The sequence below is a fragment of the Ctenopharyngodon idella genome, chromosome 6 (genome assembly GCF_019924925.1).
Source record: "Ctenopharyngodon idella isolate HZGC_01 chromosome 6, HZGC01, whole genome shotgun sequence".
Lineage (NCBI taxonomy): Eukaryota > Metazoa > Chordata > Actinopteri > Cypriniformes > Xenocyprididae > Ctenopharyngodon > Ctenopharyngodon idella.
Genome location: NC_067225.1, coordinates 32800998 through 32826391, shown reverse-complemented (window position 1 = coordinate 32826391; position 25394 = coordinate 32800998). Strand labels below are relative to the sequence as shown.

The following is a 25394-nucleotide window of genomic DNA, read 5'->3' as shown; positions in this document are numbered from 1 at the left end:
CATTCTAATATGATGATTTGCTGCTCAAGAAACATTTATGATTATTATCAATGTTGAAAACAGTTGTGCTGCTTCATATGTTTGTGGAAACCATGATACATTTTATTTCAGGATTCTTTGATGAATAGAAAGTTTAAAAAAAACAGCATTTATTTAAAATAGAAATCTTTTGTGACATTATAAACATCTTAACTGTCACTTTTGATCAATTGAATGCATCCTAATTATTTTAATTTCTAAGTTAAAGTTTTAGTAATTTTGTTGTGTGTTTCTGTCATGTTTGTACTTGTTTCTGTATAGTTAAGTTTTAGTTTTTAGCTAATTTTGTTTTAGTTATTTTAGTACTTTAACTGAATGATATTGAGAAATGCTGCCTTGTTAACTAGCTGAAATAAAATAATTTTTATATATATAAAATCATTTAAGTTCATTTTTTTTCCTCATTAATGTACACACAGCACCCCATATTGACAGAAAAACACAGAATTGTTGACATTTTTGCAGATTTATTAAAAAAGAAAAACTGAAATATCACATGGTCCTAAGTATTCAGACCCTTTGCTCAGTATTTAGTAGAAGCACCCTTTTGATCTAATACAGCCATGAGTCTTTTTGGGAAAGATGCAACAAGTTTTTCACACCTGGATTTGGGGATCCTCTGCCATTCCTCCTTGCAGATCCTCTCCAGTTCTGTCAGGTTGGATGGTAAATGTTGGTGGACAGCCATTTTTAGGTCTCTCCAGAGATGCTCAATTGGGTTTAAGTCAGGGCTCTGGCTGGGCCATTCAAGAACAGTCACGGAGTTGTTGTGAAGCCACTCCTTCGTTATTTTAGCTGTGTGCTTAGGGTCATTGTCTTGTTGGAAGGTAAACCTTCGGCCCAGTCTGAGGTCCTGAGCACTCTGGAGAAGGTTTTCGTCCAGGATACCCTGTACTTGGCCGCATTCATCTTTCCCTCGATTGCAACCAGTCGTCCTGTCCCTGCAGCTGAAAAACACCCCCACAGCATGATGCTGCCACCACCATGCTTCACTGTTGGGACTGTATTGGACAGGTGATGAGCAGTGCCTGGTTTCCTCCACACATACCGCTTAGAATTAAGGCCAAAAAGTTCTATCTTGGTCTCATCAGACCAGAGAATCTTATTTCTCACCATCTTGGAGTCCTCCATGCGGGCTTTCATGTGTCTTGCACTGAGGAGAGGCTTCCGTCGGGCCACTCTGCCATAAAGCCCCGACTGGTGGAGGGCTGCAGTGATGGTTGACTTTCTACAACTTTCTCCCATCTCCCGACTGCATCTCTGGAGCTCAGCCACAGTGATCTTTGGGTTCTTCTTTACCTCTCTCACCAAGGCTCTTCTCCCCCGATAGCTCAGTTTGGCCGGACGGCCAGCTCTAGGAAGGGTTCTGGTCGTTCCAAAACGTCTTCCATTTAAGGATTATGGAGGCCACTGTGCTCTTAGGAACCTTAAGTGCAGCAGAAATTTTTTTGTAACCTTGGCCAGATCTGTGCCTTGCCACAATTCTGTCTCTGAGCTCTTCAGGCAGTTCCTTTGACCTCATGATTCTCATTGGCTCTGACATGCACTGTGAGCTGTAAGGTCTTATATAGACAGGTGTGTGGCTTTCCTAATCAAGTCCAATCAGTATAATCAAACACAGCTGGACTCAAATGAAGGTGTAGAACCATCTCAAGGATGATCAGAAGAAATGGACAGCACCTGAGTTAAATATATGAGTGTCACAGCAAAGGGTCTGAATACTTAGGACCATGTGATATTTCAGTTTTTCTTTTTTAATAAATCTGCAAAAATGTCAACAATTCTGTGTATATATATATATATATATATATATATATATATATATATATGATTTCAGATCACTTCAGGGTTCAGATTACAACTCATAATGCAGTTTTGCATTAATGCAAGTATGTTTTGCATCTTTTGTGTTGTTGCACAAGGCCCAGTAGAGAACAGTTTTCTCTTTCAGCTCAATTACTGTCACAGCGGAGCAACAATTTGAACAGAATCTTGCTGCGCAATTTAAAGTCGACATGATCATTAATGATAGTCAATTCTTGTTTTTGCATTGTGGGTATCCTAGTCTACTGTACCAAAAGTACCATGTTAGTACCAATGGAAGTACCATATAAATGTAAAAGTACCACGGAATTGCTAGAAACTGCCGTACATGATCTGGCACAGTATTTTGTGTTATTTCCAGTGTGTTGGTGTGTTTTTTGTCAGCTGCACCTCAAACAAAGCCCTTGTGTGTGTGTGTGTTTACGGATATAAAAGATTTTTAAATGCAGGTTACAATAATGTAATCACTGCAGCGCTGCACGGCTGTGAACTTCCTGATTGAAATTAATTCCTGCTTCCTCAGCACATCGGTGGCTGCGACTCGCTGCTTATTGACAAAGAAGAGAGTAAGAGAGAGAGAGAGAGAGAGAGAGAGAGAGAGAGAAATATGAGAGAGTCCTTCATTCCCTGTAGGCTTCTCCACCTTTCAGTCAAATTATACATTAAAGAAGTGTGGACTTCATGTTTTATACATTGAACAGCAGCGAGTGTAATGAAATAACGGCTCTGCTTAGTCAAGCATTTCCTGTTTGTTTTCTGCTTATGTTTGTGGTCCTGTACAGAACTGCCACTAATGGGCTTATTGTTAGAGCCTCAGGAATAAGGGCAGTGTTACTCGGACAAACTCGACAGCCCATTTTCATTGAGGTGCATGAAAAAAATAGTTCATAATAAGTTACAAAGAGATTATATAAATATTTATTTATTGCACTTTCAAATATGCTCACATCTTTCAAAGCTATGACAAATAATATAAAATAGATAAATACAGAGTTTCCCCTTTGAAAAGTAACATTTTAAACATATCTCAATGAACACAAACACAATTTCCAAAATGTTGACAACACTAAGTTTTATATAGCATCTGTTTAACTTATAACATGAAAGTAAGGTTAATAATAACTTAGAGAACAAAATTTTCAGTTTTACTCAAATTAGGGTGATGCAAAAATGAGTACACCCCACTGAAAGTTTCTGGAGCAAAGCTAAATTTTAGACTACAAATGTCTAATTTAACAAGAATTCAACCACAGGTGAGTGTAATTATTCATTACACATGTGTCCAGCAGACAGTTGACTATAAAAGGGTGTTAAAACCCCTTCCCATTTCATGCTGTCAGCAATGGCACCACATGGAAGAGAAATGTCACAAGACCTGAGAAAGAAAATCATTTCTTTACACCAGAAAGGTGAAGGCTACAAGAAGATCAGCAAAGCTTTACTTATCAGTCAGAATACTGTAGCAAAAGTGGTACAAACATTTAAAAAAGATCTCACAGAGACGTCCAGGTCGTCCACGGAAGTTAACACCTCGACAGGAGCGTCTTCTGATGAGAAGGGTTGAAGAAAATCGGCATGCAAGTTCAGTAGAAGTAGAAAGCCAAACTGGGGTGACTATTTCTCGTGACACAATACGGCGTACACTGCAGAGGAATGGCATGCATGGGTGCCATCCATGAAAGAAGCCTCTCCTAAAGCCCAGGCACAAAAAAGCCCGCCTAGAGTTTGCCAGGGCCCATGCTGACAAAGATGAAGACTACTGGGACTCTATACTCTGGAGTGATGAGACCAAGATAAATGTTTTTGGAACTGATGGCGTCGCAAAGGTGAGGAATACAAAGAAAAACGCATGGTGCCTACAGTGAAACATGGTGGTGGCAGTGTCCTCATGTGGGGCTGCATGAGTGCTGCTGGTGTCGGGGAGCTGCATTTCATTGATGGCATCATGAATTCACAGATGTACTGCTCTATACTGAAAGAGAAGATGCTACCATCACTCCGTGCCCTTGATCGTCGTACACTTTTCCAACATGACAATGATCCTAAACACACATCTAAGGCCACTGTTGGATTTCTGAAGAAGAACAGGGTGAAAGTGATTCAGTGGCTCCTGATCTGAACCCGATCGAACACCTATGGGGAATTCTGAAGAGACAAGTTGAGCATCACTCTCCATCCAGCATCCAGTCTCTAACAGAGCTCATTCTTGAAGAATGGAAAAAGATAGATGTTGCAAAATGTCGCCAACTTGTTCATTCCATGCCTAGTCGACTTGGTGTTGTCATTAAAAATCATGGAGGCCATACAAAGTACTAGATGTAGTAGTTTTTGTTGTGGGGTGTACTCATTTTTGCATCACCCTAATTTGAGTGAAACTGAAAAATGTGTAATCTAAGATATATTATTAACCATACTTTCATGTTAGAAGCTAAACAGATGTTATATTAAACTTAGTCTTGTCAACATTTTGGAAAACTGTTTTTGTGTTCATTGAGATATTGTTTAAAATGTTACTTTTCAAAGGGGTGTACTCATTTACACTGAGCACTGTATATAATGTACTGTATATAAAATGACTCATTCAGTATATATATATAAAATATATATATATACTGTAGTAATAATAATTATAATGTATATAAAAATGATAATAAATGATAATAAAATATAGTAGATAATATACATAAAATGTAAATAAATTAATTAATTAATTGATTAATTTAATAAACAGTATAATAAACAATTTATACATACTGTAGGCACTATATATATATATATATAGTAAATATAAAGATATAACTATATATATATATAATCATGATGATAATGATATTAATATTAATACTAATAATAATGTATAAAAAATAACTCATCCATAATAAACAAATAAATAAAATACAGTCAATTTATACATACTGTAGGCATAATATATTTACGCCTGCAAAACTAATTTTAAAATTGTTAATCAGACAAGTGTGTGCAAACTTTTAATTAGTTGTATTCATGTTCATTAACAGCATGTATTGTATTGTGTGATTGTTAGGCCTGGCTCATGGTTCATAATAAACTCCACTGCTCCCCTTGATCTGACATGAAGGGCTTCGCTAATTTTCCAGCCACAAAGCTTTAAGTGACCAGCTAACGGGTGGTCGTAAGTAATGGGGCTAATTGTCACGCAGCAGACAGAGCTAATTTAACGACATGTTGCGCGTAGTCGCTTTCCAGCAAACTCGCCCCGTAGATGTGTGAACAACTGATCTAATAAGCTCGAGTGCGATCTTACCAGTCCGGCAGAGAGAATTCAGCAATAATCATAAAAAAAGTAATCACGGACAAGCCCCAGGCATATTCATTTTCACTTACCGCTTTTGTCATTTTCTGCCTCTCTTTCTTCCTCTCTTTCTCTCTCCAGTGGCTTCGCTGAAATGCATGGCCTTTAGCATGCTGTCGAAGCCAAGTTGCATTTGTTTGCATATTATTCACACACTATAGATGCTTCGTGTTGGCTAACCCAGCGATGAGCCGGTAGAGAGGGACAAAACACTCTCTCTCTCTCACTGCCTGCTGATCACATTAGCCTCAAATCACTAGAGGATGTTGATCTTTTGTCCGTGTTTGTTTGTTTTTCCAAAAACAAATTTTACATTGGTTTATGAACTATGCATTCTGCGCTTATGTTTGCTTAAAGGATGCTTTTTCTCTGCTTAAAAGGATAATGTTGCTTAAATGTTATTTTTACATGTGGCAGTAAGTCTCATTCATTCATGATTCCTACTAATAAAACATCACTACTGATATTACACATACTTAAGATGTGTCATCATGTAGAGACTATATATGGCACAGTATACAAAAATAGTATGTGAATTAAAACTGATAATAATTGGAAATGTTTCTTGAACAGCAAATCAGCATATCAGAATGATTTCTGAAGGGTCATGTGACACTGAAGACTGAAGTAATGATGCTGAAAATTCAGCTTTGATCACAGGAATAAATTACACTTTAACATATATTCACATAGAAAACAGCTATTTTGAATTGTAAAAATATTTCACATTTTTGACTGTATTTTTGATAAAATAAATGTAGCATATTAGAATGATTTCTGAAGGATCATGTGACACTGAAAACTGGAGTAATGATGCTGAAAATTCAGCTTTGATCACAGGAATAAATTACACTTTAACATATATTCAAATAGAAAACAGTTATTTTGAATTTTAATAATATTTCACATTTTTTTACTGTATTTTTGATCAAATAAATACAGCCTTGGTGAGCAGAAGAGACTTAAAAAATAAAAATAAAAAATCTTTAAAATGATCCCAAACTCAACAAGACAATATTTTGTTTTTTAAGCAGCTCACGATGTCTGTAATTTTGCAAAGTCTGACTCTTGTTTGTTTTGAGTAAAGCTAACTGTGAATAATTAAACCAAATGCATCTCTTCCCTTTCTCGAGTTGTGAGAGCCAAAGTAACGCTTTAAATATTTAAGCTTCAGCAATGCTTTGCCCACGGTTTCAAAACTCCTCAGATGCATGCAAAAATAATATGATGCTTGTACGGTTTGTGCAACAGATGTCTTACTATAGTTTTAGAGGGAATGTTCAAAACCCCTTTGAATGATTCACCAATATGGTTTCTGCCAGTGTCAGATAATAGACACACAAAGCTGGCGGCACCATCATATTCAAAAGAGATTTACATTTCCAGAAGGAAATAACAGCAGTCGCAAGGCAGCAGAAGAACAGTGTCAAAGTTTTGGGGAACTTTTAGGCTTTAGTTCTGCATCAGTGCTGCTTTGTAATTATCCCGAATGACATGAAAATCCTTACCTGTGATTGAAGGAACATGTGTGCGACATATAGTCTTGTTGTACCGTGACAGGCCGCCCGATCTCTGGGTAAAATGCCTCCATGTGACAAAAGTGCTGCGTGATAGATGGTTGTGGTGGAAAGATTTGATTGATGCGCTGGACCACTGATGGAAAGGTTATGTCACTGGGTTTGAACTGCGGCATTTTGACGTCCGAGCTGATTTGATCTGCGCTGACTGACACTGCTCATCATCTCTAGAGGAGCCATGGCATCTAATGCACAAAAACACATCGAGGTATTCTAAAATGCATTACGAAGGGGATAGTTCAAGTCAATATGTTTATATTGCATACTAGTTTTGATCCGATTACATAATTTTGCAATGCATCATGAGAGGAGTAGTTGATTTCAAATTAAAGTCATGGTTTGTGATCCATCTCAGAGCTGGTTTGATTTTGGATGAAGGTTTTGAATTCTTTAATAATGAATCCCTATGGAGAAAATGAATGGGAAATTAGTTCCAGAACCAAGGCCGCTGTAAATGCGGACGCTCAACTTTTTATTAAAGTACTAGAGACTTGAAAAAGCATAGCGTGTGTAAAGGATTCGCTGATGGATATCAGAAGAAGATATGCCAGATATTAGGTATTTCATGGCTGCAAGCGCTTTATGCACATTGTCACATTCAGAGAAGGAGATATGGGGCGTTCTGGTCTATTTTAAACAGATTGATTTTAAATATTCAAAATGAAAATGATTCTGCTTTTACTCAGTGTTAAATTGAATAAAATGGGATTAATATCTAATCCCCCTCTGCTCGTGTTTAGTGTGCTTAGATTTTGAGATTTGCTGCGGTCGGATGATTTCAGCACTGCCTCAGTCCATCTGCAGTCTGGTGGCTTTTGATGTCATAAACTTCTGCTTTTTGATGTCTACTTAAAGGGATAGTTCACACCAAAATTAAAATTCTGTCATCATTTACTCCCCCTTAAGTTGTTCCAAACCTGTATGAGTTTCTTTCTTCTGTTGGACACAAAAGAAGATATTTTGAAGAACGTTGGTAACCAAACAGTTGACGATAGCCATTGACTTCCATAGTAGGGGAAAAAAATACTCTGGAAGTCAATGGCTTCCATCAACTGTCTGATGACAGAATTTAAATTTTTGGGTGAACTATCCCTTTAAAGGGGACATATAATGCCCCTTTTCCCAAGATGTAATATAAGTCTCTGGTGTCGAAGAATGTGTCTGTGAAGTTTCAGCTCAAAATACCCCACAGATAATTTATTATAGCTTGTCAAATTTGCCCCTATTTGGGTGTGAGCAAAAACACGCCGTTTTTGTGTGTGTCCCTTTAAATGCAAATGAGCTGCTGCTCCCGGCCCCCTTTCCAGAAGAGGGCGGAGCTTTAACAGCTTGTGCTTCGGTTGCTCAACAACAACAAAGCTGGAGAATCTCACGCAGCCAAAATGAGGATTGTCAGTAACGTGTTCAGCCTTACATTGTTCAAACCGGAGTCGGACACTGATGGAGAGACTCAGGAAGAAGTTACAACTTTTAGAATGAAACTGGATGTTTCTGAATGGTTAGTGGTTACATTTATGTAGTTGCCTAAATAGTGTTCTGTGCTCGTCTGTGCAGCCAATGACAGAACAGTTATCATGCTTTGCTCGAACTTTTGCCATGACGTTAGGACTGGTTCACCATTGTCGCTTGCGAAAACAAAATGGCGGTGCATGGGTGGAAACATGCAGATTAAGGGGCAGTAATATTAAAATAAGATCCCCTTCCTACGTCACTAGGTGAGTGGTCATTTTTTTCACATGTGTGCAGAGAAAGGATTACAAAAACAAAGTTATTGGGTTGTCCTTTTTCACATTTTCTTGGTTGGTAGATGCACCAGGGACCTGATTATAGCACTTAAACACGTAAAAAGTCTGATTTTCATGATAAATATTTTAATCCCATTAGTTTTTTTTTTTTTTTTTTTACAAAAAAAAAAATAAAGTTGTATCTTGCACTCACTCTTACGGCAGCATTTACTGAATAAAATGCTCTCAGTGCAAGTCTGGAGCACGACAGCAATAATGATAGTTGCAAGAATATGCAAAGTTGTCCTATAAAACATCCTCGATGGGGACTGTTTAAGTACGTCTTTGTCAAAGTGGATGAAAAATATCCCATGTAAATCCTTACGGGACTTCCTTGAGGATCACAGTTGCGGGCCATTGACTTTTATGACACAACATTACCCACCTCTTTATATTTTTTCAGCCTTTAGTCAAATCTAAGCTCGTGTTCTTTATTTTTAGTTGGGCGAATGAAAAGTAAATCAAGTGTTGAGATGTTGAGAGGAATAACTTTTCATGTGAAAACACTTTGGCTTTTATGGGAGCACTAAACGATTCATAATGCGGAGTGATTTGGGGGCGTTGGGTGCGAACGACTCTGACAGGGTTAAATAGAGGAGAAAGTGAGCGCGCCGGGCCGACTGCTTTAGCGCCGCAGCACAAATCTCCTTTACGACCGCAGCTCTTAAATAGCTGTCAGTCTCTCGTCTTGCATGAGCTAACCTCTTCTGGCCATCTGCTCCTTACGGCAGCCTTCTTCTTCACCCGGGTGCCGCGGCTGGCAGCTTCAAACAGACTTTGTTGACACCGTTAAGTGGGTCATTCCTGTTATGCAGTGCCTTTTGAACTCTATAGCATTTATGAATATGCGTGTGTTGTCATTTAAGGAAGTATTTCTAAAAAAAAATTCCCTGGTCATGCACGGAAACTTCAACTTTACTAATTATAACTTTGCTAATTACTCGCACGATGACAAGAGCTAAAGATAGGCATTGCTCAGTGAGGGATCAACAGTTAGATCACATGAGGATGTCAAGTTGACTTTCATATTTTATTAATGAAGTATTATACTGATTTCTGTCATTTTATCGAACAGGACGGAAGGTTTTAGAGAGACAGAAATCCATTGATGCTTACTAATGTTTGTGCTGTTGACTTCACACAGAAATTATGTCACTTCCTGGGAGGATGATGCCATCAATGAACTGGCTAAAAGGATTTTACAACAGTAATTAAAACAAATATATTCAAATTCAGTAAAAATATTTTATTTTATATTTACGTAAAGTCACTGTAATTCTCAGTCTCTTATGACTTATTGCTTATTTTCTTTATTGAAATAGTTATGGAAAACATGACAATAATTTTTAATTAAAACCAACATACTAATACATGACGTGACGGGTCATTTATTTATTTTTTTGTCCAAAGGCCTTAATAATAATAAAAAACAAAGATATGACATCCAAAGTATGTAAAGTAGTACAACTAGATCTCTTTTATTGAATCCAAAAGGTTTTAATTATATTTTGCTACATATAAAGGTATTTTAAAGATTTTGAAGTGTCAAAAGGCCAATACAGCCATTTCATTTGTGATTAAAATATCTTAAAATGTAATAAATGTATATATATATTTTTTTTTTATTCTGGCATGATTTTATAACATCATATATCAGTATAGTGCAAAATGGTAATAAAATTATATGTAGAAGTCATTGCTTTGTGATGAGAAAGAATGTCCGGAAAAAGGAATTTCATTGATGTTTCATTTGGAGTAACCAATATAAAGGGACCATTTTGGATCAAGTCATGTGGTCAGTATCATGTGACAGGATGTGACATCATTCAGACACCTGCAAAGGACAACATGGTCATGAAGCAAAGTAACTAACTCTCTTTTAACTATTTGAAAAATGTATGTTTTCACTTGTTTATACACGTCCCGAAACATCAGGTCATTTGTTACAACTGCTATAAACATGTTGCAATATTTTAAAAACTTGTACTAAATATAAAATGTTTGATTGTCCTTTTGCTAGGTAGCTAGATATCACTCTGTTAGCATTGTTTAAAAATATTGTCATTCGGTAAAACCTAAATTTTGGTTAAACTGAATGACTTTTTTGGTGACAAATTTTATAAAAAATGACAAAAGCAGTGTTAATTGATTATAAAAACCACATAATCTCATTGTTAACACTTAAAGCTTCAAATGAATTATATCTCCATGATGTTTTTTTTAATGACCCACATACTAATTAAATACTCTATTGACAAATGGGTGATGAATGTGCTTAACTGAAAATGCACTCATGAAAATAATGGAAATTAGAAAATTAAGACTATTAAGATTGTCTTGCGTCATGCAAAATATTTAACTTTTTTTTTTTATTTGACTTTTGGAGCACAATATTACCCAGATTTGATTGACAAAAATAATGGGATATTTGTTAAAAAAATGTGGTTTTCATTCCAAACTAAATAACACAAGTTTAATATTTTATCCAATATATTAAGATGTATATGACTGGTACATGCACATGTATTCAGTAGCAGGGATGACTCAAGTGCATTTATGCATAAATCTTTCTGGCAGCGAGGGACAAGGAGGCAGTAGCTCTAAAAATGCATTCTTCCATAAGGCCGGCTCATTAAATTTAATTTTACTTTAGAGGTTCATGTCCTCTCATATCTTTGCGTATGCATTTTTCATTGGCTATTTACAGTGCTTTTGGTATGGCAGAGCGCTCATGCTTTTAATCTAAACAGCTTCCTTTGGCTCTATGAACAGCTCTTCATCTCAAACCTTTGGGGTTGTAGATTTTCAAACAGATGACATCCGATCACAGATCACCTAGCGGGTTAATCTCACGCCAACCCTGAGATAAGTCTCTCGACCAGAGGCGTCCAGTCTGGGTATCATATGGAGAGCTTCCACATCAGCTTATTGTTTGATCTATATTTTATGATTGTGCCAATCTAGGCTTGTGTGTGTGGAGACGCTACCAGAGGAAAACAAACCGCCCCGGCCTGCCCTACACAAGCCCTGCTTAATCCACAAACACACACCTCGTGTCGCTCTGTAAATATTAGCAAGAGGTGCAGGATGCTGCGGGTGAAGGGGCACGTCTGCTGAACTCTGGTGCTGTATGTGTGATTACTTCCCAGGGCTGCGCGCTTTCCTTCCCATAGAAACACTCGTCTGGTCAAGGAGTGAATCACGCTGGGAAATGTCTGGGTCAGATTTCATTGCAGTACTTCATGTAAAGTCACTGCAATGCACAGATTGTCGTGGCTTATTGCTTCATCTTCCGTATTGTAATACAGTCGCAAAAAAACATCCTGCCCAGACTCAGTGTTTTGTTTGTTGTTTTTAATTAAAACCAGCATACTAATTAAATCTGCTACTGACAATTGACTGATTAATGTGCTTAATTGTCATGAAAATATCACAAAAGCAAAACTTGTTTTTAAGACCAATATATATATATATATATATATATATATATATATATATATATGCAACATATATCACATTTTTTATTTACATTTTGAAGCAAAATAAGACCTTGACATTTCTCAAAAGCCTTTTACTCATATTTAATGTTTCATTTCATTTTTTTATTTTACTGTATAGGTAGAAATTGCAGTTTTTGCAGTAGAGAGCTGTAAATATTCATGACTATATAACTGTTTTAGTTTAGCATATAATAAAGACTTTATTTTAGACACAGGCACATCACAGGAATTAGTTCAATGCTAATTATTAATAAAACTTAATAGCATTTCTTTATGAATACAGCTATATCAGATATAGATATAGTTGTATTCGTAAAGAAATGCTAAAAAGGATTTTGCTCATCATTTTGCCGAATGATCTCTTGTGTCTAGTTATTTTTCTTCTGAGCAAAGACAGAGAAACCTTTGAACGAAAGCGTCTTCCTGTGATGTTACCGCATCTGTAACTGATCGCACAGCATAATCTGTTGCTAAAACTCTACAGCATTTTGCATGTATTTTTAACTCTTTTTTTCTCTCATACATTTGTTCGGCTATTTTAGAAGAACAGTATAAAAAGAAACCAAAATAAATAATAAATAAAGGTTGCACATATTGAATTCCCAGCCCACTCTTGCAGAATGCTGCAGCTATATTGTGTGTGTGTGTGTGTGTGTGTGTGTGTGTGTGTGTGTCAGACACGGGTTATAACTGTGAAGAGCTGGATCAAGGCCTGCAAACATGCACTTTTTTCCCCCCTTCCATCTACTTCTGGAGCAATATTTGCACTTGGTAGAATACACAGAGAACTCAAACACATTACTATTACACTCCAGATCAGCCTTTTTCTTATCTCAGAGTCAGGCCTGAACCCTTTAATATTTTGGAAATAAACCCTTACAAAAAAGTGCAGTACCATGGTATTGGATGGTAATGTTATACTTTATACAATGTCATAGAATAACTAGTTTTGGTTCCCTAAAGAAGCTTTGGTGACACTTTACTTAAAGCCCTTATGTATAATGCATTATAAAGGTATTCATAATGTACATTATAATGCATTATATCTTTTCATAAATAATTGTAACCAAAGTTAAAATGCATTAAAATATAGTAGTTAACATTTGAAGTGGATCAAAAAAGTTCATCAAAGTTGTCCTAAGCAGTAGGTTTTAGGACAACTGTTTTGATCCACTTCAAATGTTGACTACTATATTTGCAAATTCCTTGTTACATCTGAAGTTTATGGAAGCTTGTTTCTGCCACTGAATAAAAAATAAAAAAGATAATTGCAACTTTTTATCTCACAATTCTGACTTCTTTTCTTGCAATTCTGACTTCTTTTCTTGCAATTCTGACTTCTTTTCTTAGAATTGTGAGATATTAAGTCGCAATCGCAAATTATAAAGTCCAACTTTTTTTCTCAGAATTGCAAGTTTCACAATTCTGACTTTATATTTATATCTTGAAATTCTGACTTTATAACACTTTATAACCAAAGCTTTTCTCCTTAAAACTGCAGTTTACCAAAGACAAAAACACAGTTTGAACACGCCACCGGTTTCCTACCATCACAAACACGTGACCAATCCCGTCAACGAGAGGGTGGGGCTTTTCTCCACTGTCTTTCTATTATGTCAAAGCGTATGTGATTTATATGATTCAAAGCGTTTCTGCAGATGGTGATTTTTAGAAGGCAGCTGTCTGACATGAATGGGAAAATGCTTTGTGTAACATTAGCAACACATTATTAGCTGTTTAATAACGTAGTCAAGCCAAAGGCTAATCATATCAATTACCGTTATGTGTCTGACATTGTAGAGAGCGATACATAAAACACATTACCATTCTGATACATCGACTTGTATATGAGCCTGTATAATTCACTCCTCCTCTTCTTCTTCTGAATCAGTTTCTGGTTCAAACATATATGGCTGAATTAAACCAATATTTCCACTTGCCATTGTGTAGCGTTTACTACAGTTGACCAAGTGGATCAGGTAATATGAGCTGCTGTGATTGAGTGGAGGCGGAGACTAATTTGCATATTCATGTATCCGCATATACTAAATGAACCAAGGGTGTCGAGTTACATTCAATCTATTGTAAGGCATGAAGAAATTATTTTCACAGGGGAAAAAAACCTAAAATGTTTAAATGGATCAATGTGATGATCAAAGATGAGTTTTAAGGGACTGCAAGAGGATTTACTAAAGGTTCTTCATGGGACCATTAATGCCAGTAAAGAACCTTTATTTTTTAGAGTTCATATTAAAATCAAATGAACACCATATCATGCACACTTTTGTTAATGCATCAAGGTTGACTGCTTTTTTTTTTTTCTCCAGCTGATGGTGGTAAATAGTTTCCAGTTCATGTTAAGCCTAATTGTGTATGTCTCAAACTTCTCAAGTGTGTTTTTCTTTTATGCATTCCCAGGAGCCACTGCAGGATGCATAAACCAAGATCTAATGACCTCTTAGTGAATCCGAGGCTGTGCATTAATAAGAGACTATGTTAGTGCCTCCTCTTCCTGTTTGAGTGTAAACACAATAAAATAACATTTGCATTTATATAGTTTTTCACTAGTGGCATTACTAGACTCAGGGAGGGCCGTCGGACAGCTTCATGCTGATTATTACCTGTGGAAAATTAAGATAAGTAAGTAATCCCATGAAAGGAAATGGCCTTTGCATCTCAACTCCCAGTTAACAAGAGACATGCTATCTTATAGTTACATTTTTTAATGCAGTGCAGACAGTTTTCAAAGTTATCCTAGAGCAGAGTAGGCGTCTGTGATCTTTTGAAGATTGCTATGAAAGCTTGTTTTTTTTTTTTTTCTGAAAATGGTTGGCAGTTATTTGTTGTACTGAATGGCGATATGCAAAGTCTGTTTTCTTGATATACCAGCAAATCTTCCTTTGCCTTCGCAGCCCCATTAGGCAAAATAGAGCACTATAAACAAAACTAAACTTGAAAGAGTGGCCGCACACAGAAAATGGCAAATGTATAAGAATACCCTGCGAGTCTTTTTCCCAAGCGTTTGATGTTCGCTTCTGTTCACGCCACAGCTCAGACCACGAAACCGATGGAAGGTTAGAGAAAGTGTAAAGCAATCAGACAGATACCGATCGGGGTGTTTGGCTTTGGCGAAAGTGGTTAGCTTTAATGATAAAACATTGTCCTTTTCTGTAAGCCCTCATGGGAGGCGGTTTTGTGACTGAAGACAAACAAGATTCTGACACTTCCCGTTAATTAACCTAATTAGCATAGGCCTATTATGTGGCCGGACAGTATCGTGACAGGCCTCCGTGAAAGACTGCAACGATGACCTTTTGCGGACACCGCCAGCTGTCACCAATTACCTGCAGACCGATCGGCCTGAATAAAAGCACTCGAGTTGTCCTTGAGCGCCGTTTCTTCGCTACATACACAGTCACTGTTTCTCTTAAAGGAATAATTCAAAAGAAAATGTATATTCTGTCATCTTTTACTCACCTTGATGTTTCAGACCTGTGTTGCAACCAGTATGTAAAGCATCTTAAAGGGCTTGTGACATGAGAATTAAAATTTGCCTTGATCTTTTGACATATAAGAGATCTTTAAAGGGGTGGTTGATTATGATTTCACTTTTTTAACTTTAGTTAGTGTGTAATGTTGCCGTTTGAGCATAAACAACATCTGCAAAGTTACAACACTCAAAGTTCAATGCAAAGGGAGATATTTTCTGTTACAGAAATCACTTTTTAAGGACTACAACAAACGGCTGGCAGGGACTACAACGAGCTTCTTCCTGGGTTGGTGACATCACTAACTCTAAAATTTACGTAAACCCTGCCCCGGGGAACACAACAAAGGGGGCGAGGCCATGTTGGGCTGCTTTAGAGAAGAGGAAAAGGGTCAATTCAACACAAAAGATTAACATGACGGCACATGCTAGTCGATGAGTTGAATCAACTCCACAGCAACTACATAAATTTATCCACTAACCATTCAGAAACGTCCAGTTTCATTCTAAAAGTTGTAACTTCTTCCTGAGTCTCTCCATCAGTGTCCGACTCTGGTTTAAACAATGTAAGGCTGAACACCGTTACTGACAATCCTCATTTTGGCTGCGTGAGATTCATCAGCTTTGTTGTTGTTGAGCAACCGAAGCGTGAGCTGTTAAAGCTCCGCCTTCTTCTGGAAAGGGGGCCGGGAGCAGCAGCTCATTTGCATTTAAAGGGACACACACAAAAAACATCCAGTTTAAACAGCTCTTTTTTTTAAAAGTCATTATTCACTGATGATGTTCCTCTCTATGAAACTCTGATTTCGTCCAAATCTTATTTTCTTCCACATTCAGATTTTTTCAGGGAATACCAACTAGATTTCAGTCTGTTCCTCACACACAGGTATCATCTCCCTTCAGAAGACTTCCATGGTACTTTTATGTCTTTTTTGGAGCTCAACAGACCTGGTCACTATGAGCTATTGATGTATAGAAAAGCGCTTTGTAGAGATTCCTCCAAAATTCTCCTTCTGTGTTCCGCTGAAGAGAGAGAAATGTACAGGTTTGGAATGACATTAGGCTAAAAACTCCTCCTTTAGACTCTGTGTACCTTATCTTTTCCCGTCTTCATTCACCAGGCTTTTCTTGCGAGAAGCTTGCATTCCCCCCTCAGGAATAAGGTCCATTAAACTTTATAGGCTGCAGGCTTTGCTTTAGTTAAAATGTGTGACTAAATGTAAATATGTGCTTTGTATCGGGAGCCAGAGGGCTGTTGAGATGCACACAATTGCCTCAGAAAATGCATTTAAAATATCATCTAAATGATCTGGAAACGCTTACAACTTGATGTCTATATGAAACGTTGTCAGTCTAAGCCTCAATCTAATGTAAAACAATTGATGTGTTGAATACAGGTACATCAGTGATGAAGGTTATGGCCTCAGACGCTGATGACCCGACTTATGGAAGCAGCGCTCGGATAGTTTACAGCGTTCTGGACGGAGAGAGATTCTTTACAGTTGACCGACAAACCGGTAAGCGCATAAATTAGTTCTCTACATGATAATTTCTTATTGAAAGAGCATATATAATAATGTCGAAAGCCTTTTGCATGTTATCCACAAATTGGATGCTACTTTTAATTGGTGCATTTGCATGCAAACATCATGGTGACAAGTTTTACACGATGGCTTCCTCTCACTTTGTTCAGTAACTGTAAAATACAGCTTTTCAGTTGACAACTATTTTAGGGTTAAGTCATTGTAGTGATTTAGCCATTGATTTTAAGCCACCAGACTCCAGTCATTCTAGTAGAAATAGTTTATTGGTGCTTGTTTCTTTTTATAGACTGCACTGTAGTTTAGTGTTGGTTATTTTCTAAGATGTTTGTAAGTGCACCAGCACTGAGGTTTACCACAAAGAGTGTTGTTGTTGGAGTGAAATTTTGTTGTTATCAGTAATACAGAGTGCAACACTTGGGTTCTGAAAGTAAAAATCACATTTTAGAGAAATTGATTTTTAGCATTGATGTATTAAACGAGTGACATCTGCAAGTCGGTTTGAATATATATATATATATATATATATTATTAATACAAACTGACGAATAGCTAAAATTCTCGCGAAGAGCTACTACAATCTGGAAGACAGATCCAAGTCTTTTTTCAAGAATTGGCTTAATCCTTTTGTAAAAAGAAGAAAACTCTAATATGTTGCATGAAAAAGTATGGGAACCACTTGCAGAAACTGTGAAAATGTGAATAATTTTAAGAGAGATCATACAAAATGCATGTTATTTTTTATTTAGTACTGTCCTGAGTAAGATATTTTACATAAAAGATGTTTACATTTAGTCCATAAGACAAAAACATAGCTGAATTATTAAAATAACCTCATTCAAAAGTTTGTGAACCATTGATTCTTAATACTGTGTGTGGTTATCGATGTCCATGTTTTTTTTTATGTTTTGTGATGGTTGTTCATGAGTCCCTTGTTTGTCCTGAGCAGTTAAACTGAGCTCTGTTCTTCAGAAAAATCCTCCAGCTCCTGCAGATTCTTCCGTTTTCAATAATTTTTTGCATATTTAAACCCTTTACAGCAGTGACTGAATGATTTTGAGATCCATCTTTTCACACTGAGGACAACTGAGGGACTCAAACACAACTATTAAAAAAGGTTCAAACATTCACTGATGCTCCAGAAGGAAACACGATGCTTTAAGACCCGAGGGGTGAAAACTTTTTGAATTTGAAGATCAAGGCAAGGCAAGGCAATTTTATTTGTATAGCACATTTCATACACAATGGTATTTTAGTGCTTTACATAAAGAGGAAACGAATAAAAATGGAATGCATAAGAAATAAAAAATAACAGTAAAAACAGAGAAGGTAAATTGTACTTAATTTGTCTTCTGGGAAACATGTTGCTTCTTCTGTTGCTTCCTAAGGGCAGTACTAAATGAAATATATATATATATCAACAAAATAAGAAAAAATTGGACATCTTCATCCTGTTCAAAAGTTTTCACCCCTCGGGTCTTAAAGCATCGTGTTTCCTTCTGGAGCATCAGTGAATGTTTGAACCTTTTTTAATAGTTGTGTTTGAGTCCCTCAGTTGTCCTCAGTGTGAAAAGATGGATCTCAAAATCATTCAGTCACTGCTGGAAAGAGTTTAAATATGCAAAAGATCCTTGAAAAGTGAAGAATCTGCAGGACCTGGAGGATTTTTCTGAAGAACAGAGCTCAGTTTAACTACTCAGAGCAAACAAGGGACTCATGACAAAACCATCACAAAACAAAACAAAAAAACTGCCGTAGATCATCCAGGTAACCACACACAGTATTAAGAATCAAGGGTTCACACACTTTTGAACTGGGTTATTTTAATAAATTCAGCTTTTTTTTTTTTTTTTTTTTTGTCTTGTGGACTATATATAAACATCTTTTGTGTAAAATATCTTACTCAGGACAGTACTAAATAAAAAAATAACATGCATTTTGCATGATCTCGCTTATTTTGTTAAAATTGTTCACATTTTCACAGATTCTGCAAGTGGTTCCCATACTTTTTCATGCAACTGTACACTACTGTTCAAAAGTTTGGAGTCAGTAAGATTTAATGTTTTTGAAAGTCTCTTATGCTCGCCTGCATTTATTTGATCAAAAATACAGTAAAAAATAGTAATATTGTGAAATATGATATAATATATATGTATAATATATATATGTATAATATAGTTATTGTCAGAGTTATCATTATAGTTATCGTTCTTGGTGTGAATGGCCTTTATTTATAAATGAGTGTGTTTTGAATGCTATGAAACATATTTGCAGTATTAAACAATTATGAAGAGTATCATCAAAATGTTGTTCTGCTGGCATGAGGTTTCAGTTTAGCTCTGCAGCAGTGTAAGTAAACATGAACTGGCCGCCTTCAGACGGAAGCGTCATAACTGGAATCTCCCGGGAATATCTCAGCTTTTGTTGCCTGCGCACATCCCCCGGGGAACTAGCACTAAACTTTTAATGATTTCTTTTTCGGGCCGGCGGGCACGAGACCTGAGAGCACCGGATGATAAATGGCTTGGCTTGTGCCACGTTAGCCGCTGGACTTTTTGCACGCTCCTTCCTTCTGATCTGAGAACAGTTAGATGAGCTGGAAGTAGATGAGCTGCGTGTTTTGCTCGTGACCTCGTATGTTTCTCTGAACCTCCAATAAAACAGCATTAATCCCTGGATGGGCTTTTAGTCTTTCACACGGGATAAATAAAAAGGCTAGTTGAGGAGTTTGATATTAATATCAGTTTATTAGACCCAGTGTGTTAGTGGCTTGCGTTTGAACTAAGGGTTCTCATTTCGTGTTCTCCAAACCGTTTGATGATATTCTCATTTGCTTTTGCAATTTTCTCAAGTGAGAGGAGCTTTTCAACCTTTTGCTGCCCTGAAATGACCAGAATATGGAAAAGATTCCTACACTAAGAATTTACTTTTCACTCAGAAATCACTAGGAAATTGTGCAAATAATAAAAAAGAAATGGCATGAAACGCATTGAATTAAATGTGAAATTTTGAAGTAGAAAGACTGAAATATATAGAGAAAGAAACAGTTATTAAGGTGATCTCACTTGTGTCCATCCCGCTCGATGTCTGACCGTAATCTACCCAGGAACTCCATGTTTCCTTCAAAAGTCTCTCAGGTGGAGTGCTTTGGATCGGCACAACTTCAGACTGTACTTGTAATGGATCTGACCTCAGGTCAGCAGCTTTCTGTGGTTGAAGAGAGAGAGAGGGTGAATTGTGGCTTCCTCTGTGCTCTGGACACTTAAAAGCAGCACACGTATCTTTAGCAGCAAGCTCTTTGCACAGATGTATTCTGCCACACAAACATTGCCGATGGCTACCGGTTCCTCACTGGGAATGCAGAGTTTCACCGTGGTGTGACTACAGAAGAGAGAGCAAAAGAAATGCAGATAGAAACAAAGAACAGAAAGAAACTGACATCGACAGCCAGGCGAGTGATTGTTTGTTGCACAAACCCACAAGGAATGCCATGGTTTATGTTTTTGTTTTTTCCCCAAGTAGGTTTTTGACTACAGAAGCACGGTGCATTTTATTATTTTATGTTCAGAATGTTTCAGAATAGTGCTGTTTGGAGCGTGAAAACATGTTCGGGTCACATTTCATCCCAAATTCTTGTAATGTGTCTGAAAATCTTACATATTAAATATTGTATATATATTATGTATAAATAATATTTATATGTGGATTATATTTTATGTATTATCATTATTATTATTATTTACAATAACGACAATATGATTTTTTGCATTACAGTAATGACAGTTTGTGGAGAAATAATTGGCTTAAATATGATATAATGTCACAATGCAAAAACAAAAACAAAAAATCCCCAATATAATATAATATATCATAAAACAATATAATATAATATTACCGTTATGCATAAATAACATTTATTGTTAGATTATATTAAATTATATTATTGTTATTATAATAATATTATAGTTGTTGTTTTTTACAGTAATGAAAATGTTTTTTTTTTTTTTTGTTTTTTTTTTTGAAAATTATTTGGCTTAATTAATGATGAAAATAATGTCACAATGCAAAAAAAAAAAATATAAAACAAACATAAAAAAAATCCCTAATGGTCTTTTTTTTTTGACAGTTTGTAGTTTGTAGAGAAATAATTGGCTTAATTGTGATGAAAATAAAATCACAGTACACACACACACACACACACACACACACACACACACACACACATAATGGTCCTAAAAATACACTTTATTCTATTTTTTTTTTTTTTTTTTATTGCAAAACATACTGTAATATAATATGCAGTTTATTATATTATATTATATTATATTATATTATATTATATTATATTATATTATCGAACCAGACCATGATCTTTACAGGTTTTGTGAGAGTCACTCGTTATCACAGGTATCACATTGATGAATGCTTTCAAATGAATGCAAAACCAAGATGTTTTCAAAGCCGTATATCATTCAAAGTCTGTAAACCACTTTCTTTTCCTTTCCACTGGTCCTGGATTCAAGATATTTCGGGATTGAAATAAAGACAATGGCACTGTGTTACCCTGAAGGACTGCAATTATCCTTTGTTGCCATGGCACTGGTTAGACACAGGCATGGAAATTATGAGAATGGTAAAGAACACACGCCAGCCTGACACTCCTGCTGTGTTGGCCGTTTATTCATTTCAAATCGTAGAAAAATCAAAATTTGCCTTTTTTTTTTTCCCCCCCAAGAATGGTGGCAAAAGATAAGCACAAGCATCACAACCTGTTGCGTATAACCTTTCCCTGCGCTCTCTCTTCTGTCCTGATGTCACGGGAGCGCCACTGGATGCAGCCGATTTGACACGAAATGTGACAAGCCACTAAAAATCTCTGTCACTCAAACGGCAGGATACAGTTGCAGATGTTACAGTAGCGATGAGTGAAGGATTTCATCAGCCAGTATCTTACATCTACATTAGAGACCCAAAGAAATTACAATCAAAGCTTTGAGATTTTATTCCATGTCTGTCAGTTGCACTGTCGTGTCAGAGCTGACAAAATGAAGGAATGTAACTGTTGATAAGAGTAGCTTGTTATATCTGCACTAATCTATAATCATTTACACAGAAACACCAGCTTCATGCCGGTTAGAAATGCAGTCCGATGACCATTATTTTATTTTAGTTTTTTGTTTTGTTTTTTGGTTACTATTGTTTTAATTTATTTATTTTGTCCTAATCTGTGTGAACACTTCATATTGTCAGACAGTTGTCTCTTTATAGGATATTTTTAATCTCATTTAGCTACAAATATCATTTATTACTAGCATTTATTATTGGCTTTTTATATTTTAAGTTTGCATTTTAATTTTAGTTTGTTTTAGAAATTTTGTTGTCCTTTTGTCATTTTTATTAGATTTTTAAATATATTTCTATTTAGCTTTATTTTTATTTCAGTTGTTTTAGTCATTTTAGTACTTCAATTTAAGCTTATTTTATTTCAGTTAGCTGTTAAGGCAACTTTTCTAATTTGTGTTATTTTAGTGTTATTTTTTATTAGCCTACTATTATAGCATTTATTAATATTTTGAATTAGCTTTTTATATTTTCAGTTTTTATTTCAATTTTCATTTCAGCTTTAGTAATTTTATGCACTTAGTTTTTGAACATTTCTATTGAGCTTTAATTTATTTTTATTTCAGTTTTAGTTATTTTTGTACTTTAACTTGTTTTAAGTTAGTCACCAAGGCTACATTTCTAATTTTCGCTATTTAAAAGTTTGTTTTACAGATAATACTCATATTTTATTTTATTTTATTTCAGCTTTATTTCACTTATCAAATACTATTTTTACTAGTTGCTAATGGTTTATTTATGATTTGCAGATGAATTTGCACTAATTGTACTATTGCACTATTGTGTATATATATATATATATATATATATATACACACACACTCTAAAAAAAAAAAAAAAAAAGCTGGGTTAAAACAACCCAAGCTGGGTTGAACATGGATAAACCCAGCAGTTGGGTTAAATATTTGCCCAACATGCTGGGTAGCTTTATTTAACTCAACTATTGTTTAAAAATTACTGTATTGCTTTCTTAAAATGAACCTAAAGTATGTTGAAAAATAACATTTATTAATATGTTTAATAAATGACCATTTATTAATAAGTTTAATGAATAATAATCAAACAATAAACATTTATTAAATTGCTTATTAATAAATGTTCACCTTTTGATTATTATTGCTGCCTCTAGTAATTATGTGTCTGATTTTTAATTTCCAACATATTTTGGGTTCATTTTAAGTCAGACATATAGTCATTTTAAACAATAGTTGATTTAAATAAAACTGACCAGCAGGTTGGTCAAACATTTAACCCAACCCACCTAATCGCTGAGTTTGTCCATTTTCAACCCAACTTGGGTTGTTTTAACCCAGCATTTTTTTTGTATACTGATCAGAACTTGTTTTTCCTCAAGTCGTTCCACATCCGTAAGACCTTCGTTCATCTTCAGAACACAAATTAAGATATTTTTGATGAAATCCGAGAGGTATATGACTCGTCCATAGACAGCAATATAATCAACATTTTCAAGGTCCAGAAAGGTACTAAAGACATCGTTAAAACAGTCACATGACTGCAGTGGTTCAACCTTAATGTTATGAAGAGACGAGAATACTTTTTGTGCGCAAAAACAAAACAAAAATAATGACTTTATTCAACAATCTCTTCTCTTCTGTGTCATTCTCATGCGTTGTTTACGTCCAGCACCTCCAGGTTCTACGTCAGAACGGTGGCTCAGTATTGGCCGGCTCCTGCGTCAGCATCACACGCATGCGTCGTGCTGATCACGTGATCAGCTTTGGCCAACACTGAGCCAGCATTCGGATGTAAACACGGAAGCCTTCACTGTGTTACTGCGTCAGCTGCGTAAGGATAATGACAGGGAAGAGAAGAGAATGTTGAATAAAGTCATTATTTTTGTTTTATTTTTGCGTACAGAAAGTATTCTCGTCTCTTCATAACATTAAGGTTGTTTTAACAATGTCTTTAGTACCTTTCTGGACCTTGAAAGTGTTGATTATATTGCTGTCTATGGACAAGTCATATACCTCTCGGATTTCATCAAAAATATCTTAATTTGTGTTCTGAAGATGAACGAAGGTCTTACAGGTGTGGAACGACATGAGGATGAGTAATTAATGACAGAATTTTCATTTTTGGGCTAACTAACCCTTTAAGCATGTAATGTTGCTCGCGTGACCTTTTAACACGCATCAATCCTCCCTCTATCTCTCTCTCTTCTTCTTTACTCTGGCTTCAGGAGTGATCCGGACAGCCGTGGCGGATCTCGATCGGGAGACGCAAGACCGTTATGAGCTGGTTGTCAAGGCAACGGATATGGCAGGCCAAATGGGTGGTCTCTCTGGTTCGACCACGGTGACCATAGTGATCACGGATGTTAATGACAACCCTCCACGATTCCCTCAAAGTGAGTATGCATTATGTCGCACGTCAGTCAACCGCATGCCGTCAGCCGTGTCCTTTGGGTTGAGTTTGTGTCTCTCAGCACAGCCGTCTATCAGATTTTATGATGGCTGTGAGGAAAATGGCCTTGGAAATTTAAAATTGTGATTTCCAGACCTACACAAAAGGTTGATAAAATGAGTAACACTTTACAATAAGGTCTTATTTGTTAACATTAGTTAATGTATTAGCAAACATAAATGAACAATGAACAATATATGATTAAAACATTTATGAATCTTTTGTTAGTAAAAATATAATTGTTAATGTTAGTTCACAGAACTAATGCATAAATTAGCTTTTGATTAAAAAAATGCATTATGGAATGTTGAAACATTGACTAATAGTTTTTTTTTCATCTTAAGAATTTCAACTTTAAACATTTTATTTATTTATTTAACCAATCAGACTTGGCATGAGTGTCAGTTTATCCATAAACCTGTTGCACACATTATGTAGAAGAAAAGTAGAGTTCTGATACAGCAACCTTGGAGAAATTCTTGTAATTATTCATACTTTAAATGATTTGTTTAAGTGTTTTGGATAGCTCAAAAGATTGTAAATTCCAGATGGTCAAATATGTATATTTTGCATTGACATTCTGTAGTGCTGAAACAGCACATCATCGCTTTGGCTCACTCCAGGGCGACTGATGCAGTGGAATCATTTGAACAGCTTCAGCTATAAACTAATAAAGCACAGATTGTGTCCCTGCGAAGAGAGAATGCAGCGTGTGCACCAGACACAAATTGAAAATCTAAACAATTGAAACAAACGAAAAGACTTT

General features: G+C 36.0%; 1 protein-coding gene across 4 annotated transcripts in view; it reads left to right on the top strand.

The window, feature by feature from the left end:
* Nucleotides 1-25394, top strand: part of LOC127514601 (cadherin-22) — a 211410-nt gene that overhangs the window by 116212 nt on the left and 69804 nt on the right. For 3 of the 4 annotated variants that reach the window (XM_051897585.1, XM_051897586.1, XM_051897587.1), the window contains 2 exons: nucleotides 16940-17059; nucleotides 24405-24572. In XM_051897585.1, coding sequence (XP_051753545.1) covers nucleotides 16940-17059; nucleotides 24405-24572 — 288 coding nt within the window. Of the gene's footprint in view, nucleotides 1-10369; nucleotides 10420-16939; nucleotides 17060-24404; nucleotides 24573-25394 lie in introns of those variants that run through there. The other variant, XM_051897588.1, reaches the window with a different exon arrangement.